The sequence below is a fragment of the Lipotes vexillifer genome, unplaced genomic scaffold (genome assembly GCF_000442215.2).
Source record: "Lipotes vexillifer unplaced genomic scaffold, Lipotes_vexillifer_v1.1 scaffold433, whole genome shotgun sequence".
NCBI classification, from domain to species: Eukaryota; Metazoa; Chordata; class Mammalia; order Artiodactyla; family Lipotidae; genus Lipotes; species Lipotes vexillifer.
In genome coordinates, this window is record NW_006774285.1 from 237637 (window position 1) to 244475 (window position 6839).

At 48.1% G+C, this 6839-nt stretch overlaps 1 protein-coding gene across 1 annotated transcript; it reads right to left on the reverse strand.

The window, feature by feature from the left end:
- Positions 1–300: 300 nt before the first annotated feature.
- SUPT4H1 (SPT4 homolog, DSIF elongation factor subunit) lies at positions 301–6308 on the reverse strand. The gene is made up of 5 exons (XM_007449056.1): positions 6217–6308; positions 5535–5641; positions 1702–1757; positions 1361–1414; positions 301–695 (listed from the first exon to the last, which is right to left on the reverse strand). Exons 1-5 carry the CDS (start codon positions 6283–6285, stop codon positions 628–630), a joined length of 354 nt encoding a protein of 117 aa, XP_007449118.1. The 5' UTR covers positions 6286–6308; the 3' UTR covers positions 301–627.
- Between the last annotated feature and the right edge of the window lie 531 nt (positions 6309–6839).

A 6839-nucleotide genomic window follows, 5' to 3' on the forward strand; every position in this document is an offset into this window, starting at 1 on the left:
GAAGCCTCAGGATTTCTTCAAGGGACACCTGTTGTGCCAGGTCTAGAGGGCAGAAGGCTGCAACCACCAGATGCCAGGACTACCAGGCTGACGGGGTTGCCTAGACTCAGGAGAACAGACCTCTGAGACCCAGGGAAGCTCACTAGAAAGGCTACAATCCCGGAGGCTCAGAGACAGATAACGAGGAGCAGAAGGGCCTCTGCTGCTCTGGGAAGATGCTTACTGGGCAACGAGTTCTTACTGTGCCCAGTTAAGACAAAGGAAGAGGGAGGCAAGGCATCTGTTATGGGCTTAAGAGCATTCCTAGGGGTTCACGTTTTCTGGCATCTGACCCAGAGTCCTGCCCATGCGCAAGGGCGCAGCCCCAGGCTGTGCGTAGGAAGGCCAGCATCCTACTCCCCACTGAAGTCAGCCTCTGCTAATCCACCAACCCAAACCACCCCCACCCCACAGCAGCCCAGAGAAGGTAAAATGGCCCAGGGGCACATTGTGCTGCTCTCTCAACAGTCTGCTGAATCTCAGAATCGGAGGGCGGCATGTATTTGAAGTTCTGCCCATTTAGTTTCACAACAAAAAGTAAGCAGAGGCAGAGACGAGGAGCAAGGACGCTGGCGGCCGTGCATCTTGCTAGGTCTTTATGGCTGTGTCTCTGGATTTGTAGGCCACTCCTCGACTCTTCAGCTCCCGCACGATTCCTGCAGCAGGAAGAGAAACGGCTCTGTAAGGGAAGAAGACTCCAGAAGATAAGAAATGTCCCTCGGGTACCACTTGGTGAGGGGAAGGGGTGGCACGCTCTAAGCAAACTGGAGTTCCTAGACTGCTCATCAACCGAACTGCATGGTCGGCTTGTCACCCTTGAGGATCCAGGCAAGTGCTTGGCAATGACTTGGTAAGAATGAGAAGAAAAAGAGAGACACATTGTAGTCATCAAAAGCAAGGGTTCTGGGGCTTCCCTGGTGGCGCAGTGGTTGAGAGTCCGCCTGCCGATGCAGGGGACACGGGTTCGTGCCCCGGTCCGGGAAGATCCCACATGCCGCGGAGCGGCTGGGCCCGTGAGCCATGGCCGCTGAGCCTGCGCGTCCGGAGCCTGTGCTCCGCAACGGGAGAGGCCACAACAGTGAGAGGCCCGCGTACCGCAAAAAAAAAAAAAAAAAAAGCAAGGGTTCTGGAGCCAGGATGCCTGGGTCCCCAAATTCTGGCTCGTTACTTACTAGCTGGGTGACCTTGGACAAGTTATTTAGCCTCTCTGAGATTTGCTTTCCCTCATAGAGTTGTGAGGACTGGCATTAATTCACATAAGAAACTTCCACAGAGCTTGGCACAGTAAATGAACATTGGCCGTTACTATGATTATTATTACCTTGGGGCAGGCGACCAGTGACTGACACTGCATACACACCTGGCTTAAAGTTACCTGAAAGAGAAGAAAAAAGACTGCAGTTTAAGAGTGAGTTACAACTAAAGACCAAATGGAAGCTTAAGCTAAAAATGAAAGAAATGCCGCCAACTCCCAGAGAAGAGCAATCACTTCTTCTGGCTCTACGTGTTAAACGACAGGACACAGGACACCTTCCTTGGCTTTCCTCCAACCCCATCGTTCTCACCCTGGGGCCACCTACCCACTGACTGAAGACTCCCCCACCAGCACCCTGGCCCTGACAACACAACCAGGCCAGGATAAAGAGAAAGGGAGACACTTACTGACTCGCTGCCACTTGGAGACCCAGCTGTCCTCTGGACTCATCATCGCAATGATTCTAGAAAGGGGAAAGAAACAGAGAGTCAGCCTGAGTTGCCTCTACTAGAGAACAGAGAGACTAAGGGAACTGTCCGCCCCACGCCCCCGCCCCTTTACTCTGTTCCCAGCCAGCACAACAGTTTTGGGAGAGGAAACCTAGGAAAAAGCCAAGTATTGAGTTTCTACCAGAAAGAAGGGGAAACTAAGTTCTAGTGCTGGGAAGGGACTGACGCAGAGCTAGTACTGACAAAGGTCCTTTGCACTTATGTCCCTGGCCCACCAGTCACAGGTCAGTCATCATCCCCCAAAGACTATCTCGCCATAGGATGCTCAAAAGCATCCTTGGCCTACCGATTCCCTGGGAAATGGGACAGCTTTTGAGGTAGATGGCATTACTGATTACAACCGACACAACCACTGAGGGCTGGAGCCTAGTGCAAAGGGGAGGGTGAGTCAAAACAATGGGTCCTCTTACTAGAAACAAGTTAGACTTAAGCAAGCTCTGCCTTTAATGAGCTGTATAGCCTGACACACGTATGGAGACCTCCCTCAGAATTTCATCAGTAAGATGAAACTAGAAGGTTGAGCTAATACATGAAAAACCCTAGCACAGAGTAGGTGCTAAGTAAACATTAGCTCTCCTTTATTATCCTAATCATTCTTCTCAGGGTAGCTCTAATCCCAGAGCACAGGCAACAGAGGCTACGCAAGGGCCAGAAGCCTGCTACCGAGCATGACAGGTAAGCTTCAGGTGCTTTCAGAAGCTACAGAGGTCACTTCTGTCATTCCCGCATTCGACCAAATACTTACTGATTGCCTCCTGTGACAGATCTGTACCAGGCACTGGTATTTGTTGACTACCTCCTCGGTATCCATTCCCCCTTCTCCTGGTAGCAATCCTGGATTCTTATTTGGGAAGCCTCCCTCCCCATCCAAATCCTACATTCTCAGCTATATGCTTTGAGTGGAACTGACGCCACCTCCAGGGGTGGCAGGCAGGGTAATACTTGCCCTGGCCCGGCAGACCAGTCTGGGGTAGGCACGTATGCAGGCTGTCCTTCTGACCAAAAGTATATTCTCCTCTGTCCTTCACAATCTATCCTTCCAGCCTTACAGTGTCTGTTATCCAACCTTATGACTTAACCTAAACAGAATTCCCACCATTCTCCAAACATACCCTGGTTTTCCCACCCCATGCCCTTGCTCAGGTCAGTCCCTTTGTTTAGAATGCTTTTTCTACCTTTCTCTCATCTCAACCTCCTCAAAAATCCTGTACTTCTTTCCTTAATTAAGAGGCTGACTCATAAGCTATCTCCTCCACTTCTGGCTGAGTTCACCAAGCCCTCCTCTGATCTCCTTTAGCCTTTGATATACTCACTCTTCAAATCCTAATATGCACCAGAATAAATAAATAACTCCTACAACTCAACAACAAAAAACCAAAAACCTCATTCAAAAATGGGCAAAAAACTCTACTTGCTCAGTTCTCATCAACTCAACTCTTAAGGAACTCGAAAACAATGACAGCTTAACCTGGACATGTGCAGCTATTATGCCCAGACTCTGATAAATGGTCATAACCTTTTGTTTTTTAATTGAACATAGCATGCTTCAGAACTCTCTGACAATCCTTTAGTAAGACACTAACAATATCAGAGTTGTCACTTAATGTAAAACCCAGAACCGTAGCCCAAAGATGGGAGTCCTCAGACACTTCTTGCTTAGAAGCTGTAGTTATTTCCAAGTCTTCATAACTGAATTATATTTGAAGAGACTTTTTTCCAAAGAAGATATACAAATGGCCAATAAGCACATGAAAAGATGCTCAACATCACTAATCATTAAGGAAATGCAAATCAAAACCATAAGATACCACTTCACACCCAACAGGGCAGCTATTATCAAAAACAAAACAAAAAACAGAAAGTAACAAGTGCTGACAAGGATGTAGCGAAACTGGAACCCTTGTACTCTCCTGGTGGGAATGTAAAATGCTGCTGCTATAGAAAACAGTATCGCAGTTCCTCAAAATGTTAATCAGAGAATAATCCAGCAACTCCACTTCTGGATATATACCCCAGAGAAGTGAAAGCAGGGACCTAAACAGGTATTTGTAAAGCCATGTTCATGGTAGCATTATTCCTAACAGCCAAAAGGTAGAAGCAATCCACGTGTCCATCAATAGATGCACAGGTAAATAAAATTTGGTATATACATAAAATGGGATATTATTAAGCTTAAGAAGGAAATTCTGACACATGCTACAATATGGATAAACCTTGAAGACATTATGCTACGTGAAATGAACCAATCACAAAAGGACAAATATTGTAAGATTCCACTTACAGGAAGTACCTAGACTAATCAGATTCACAGGGAAAGTAAAATGGTGGTTGCCAGGGGCTGCGGGGAGGAGGAAATGAGAAGATGAAAAAAGTTCTGGAGAGACTTCCCTGGTGGTCCAGTGGTTAACACTCCACGCTTCCAATGAAAGGGGCGCAAGTTTGATCCCTAGTGGGGGAACTAAGATCCCACATGGCGTGTGGCAAAAAAAAAAAAGTTCTGGAGATAGATGGTGGTAATAGTTGCATAAAAATATGAATATATTTAATGCCGTTGAATGAATTCTACACTTAAAAATGGCAAAAAAATTTGATGTATATTTTACCAGATTTTAAACAAACAAACAAAAAACCCTAACATGCAAAACTTTACACTGTTGTCTCTCTCCTACTGGTAAGTATCTCATTGTGTAACTCTTGCCATCTCTCACACCATCCACAGATGGGAGTCCATTCATTTGTTAGCACTGGATGGTAACAGTGCTAACAAATGAAAGAACTGGAGTATCTGAGTGTGCACATGAATGTGTACATATGTACGAAGTAAAGATTCCATGACAACATCTGTTTTGCTCAATTCTTTACTCTTCCTTAAAGGCAAACAAAGGAGAAATGAAGTTGGCCCACCTTGAAGGAACTTTAGCATGCACTGGTTTGGGCCCAGTTTGCATGTAGACCCTTAATTGGCCTAGAAACCAAAAGAAACTTAACCCCCAAAGAATACTGCCCTCTGGCTCCTCCCTTGGGGAAGGAAAATTGAGACCTAGCCACTCACACTTCTCTCATTCCCCTTCCCCCAACTGGGCAATCTTACCAAGGGAAAACTTTTCTCTTAGGGCCTCTTAGAGATATCTAAAAGCATCAGCTTTGGGGCCAAAATTTACCCTTCATTTTCAAAAAGGATCTTCATACATTCAACAAATGTGTATTAAGTATCCATCACCTTCCAGGCCCTATGCCAGGTCATGGTGCATGACATAAACAGTCCCTATCAGCAGTGAGCTAATAGTCTAGTGAAGACCTGTCCAGTGGAAATATAATGAAAGCCATGCAAGGCATTTTAAAAATTTTCTGTAGCCATGTTAAAGGAGTAAAGACAAAAGGTGAAATTAACTTCAATAATATATTTCATTTAACCCAACATATTCAAAGTATTATTATTATGGCATGTGATTAAAACAAGTCAAGATATTTTACATTCTTTTTCCTTGTGCTGAGTCTTTGAAACCCAGTGCACACATTACAGGTAAAGCATATCTCAATTTGGACTAGCCACATTTCAGGTACTCAATGCCACACATGGCTAGTGGCTGCTGTACTGGACAGCACAGGACTAGTGTGCCTCAAAATAAGTTTGAGACCAACTAGGATTAGGGTCTCAAGAGTCTGTCCACATTTACTTGGTGGGATGCGGGTAATGTAAAAGAATGAATGCAGCAGTCTAAAGGGCTTACCCATCAAAGGAAGAGCTGGTGCAGTCATATACCATCTCTCGGTTACCCTTCATCTGAAGGTATGCATCACAATTGTCACAACCATCATATTCAAACTGGTCTATAGTCTGGGAGGGGAAAAAAAGGAGAGAGGTGAGCATGAACAAGGCGAAAGGAAAAAACAGCTTTCCCCATACTTTTATCTGGTCAAGTACAAGGCTCCCTATGTTAGTTCTGTCTCATCAGGTCCCCCACCCACCATTCCTACAGCCCCTTTCCTAAGTTCCACTCTCACAATCCTTCTTCTCTTGTTCCCAACTGCGTTTTACCTATTCCTCTCCCTAAATCTCCGTGGGGTCAGGCACCTTCTCCGACTACTCCCTCAGCTGCAGATCCCCACCTTCCTCCAATTCCTAACGTCCTTCGGCTCCAACAGAAGTTCACTGAACGTCTGTAAAGGATCAGGCCTGTGCTGAGAGCTGAAGTTGCAAAGGCATGTGAGAACGTCCACGCCCACGGCTGCAAGATTTGCCTGCGTTCCTACCGACTTAAAACGATGGCCTCCTGCTGCTTCCCACGTCCCCCTGCCACCCCCTGGGTCCTGGACCTAACTTCTCTCTTCACAGTTCCTGTAGCCCTGTTCCACCCACTTTCCCCCAGCTGGGTCCCCCATCGCCCGTACAACCAGGTTCCCCACAGACACCTTGACCAGCGAACACAGCAAACAAGCCCGCAGATGCCGCAGGTCTTTCGGCACCGTCTCCAGGGCCATCTTCTCCCACGGAAGAACAGCGAAGGAAGGAGCCACTTCTCTCGCAGGAAGTAAATAGCAAATTACCCAGAATGCCCGCACTTCCGGTTTCCCAGACTTCCTCTTCCGGCGTGGGAGGCCGCCGGCCCCGCCCCTCCACCCGCCTTGGGAGATGGTTTCTCCCGCCAGGAGGCGGGGCGGGCCGGGAGTCACCTGGGCCGGCGCGCACCCCCGCCACCTGGGCCAGCGCGAGGGCGAGGCCTGGCGGCCATTGGGCCTGTGGGCGGGGCCCGTGGGGGAGGTGCGGCGCCGTTGGCGCCTGCGCGCGCGCCACGACCCGGGCGGAATCCCGGCGCGCGGACCGTTTGATCTAGGCCGCTGGCACCGGGCCGCAGGTCCCCTGGAGGATCCTGGATGACAGCGGAGATTCTTTTTTGTCTTCCCGTCTTAAAAGCGCAGGGCCAGCGAATCCACTGCCTCCCTGTGGATTATCTCTGCAGAGACGAGAAGAAATCCAGGGGCCGCCCCCCTCCTTCCTAACAGGGAGGGAGCGTGATTGGATTTCCATTTGCGTC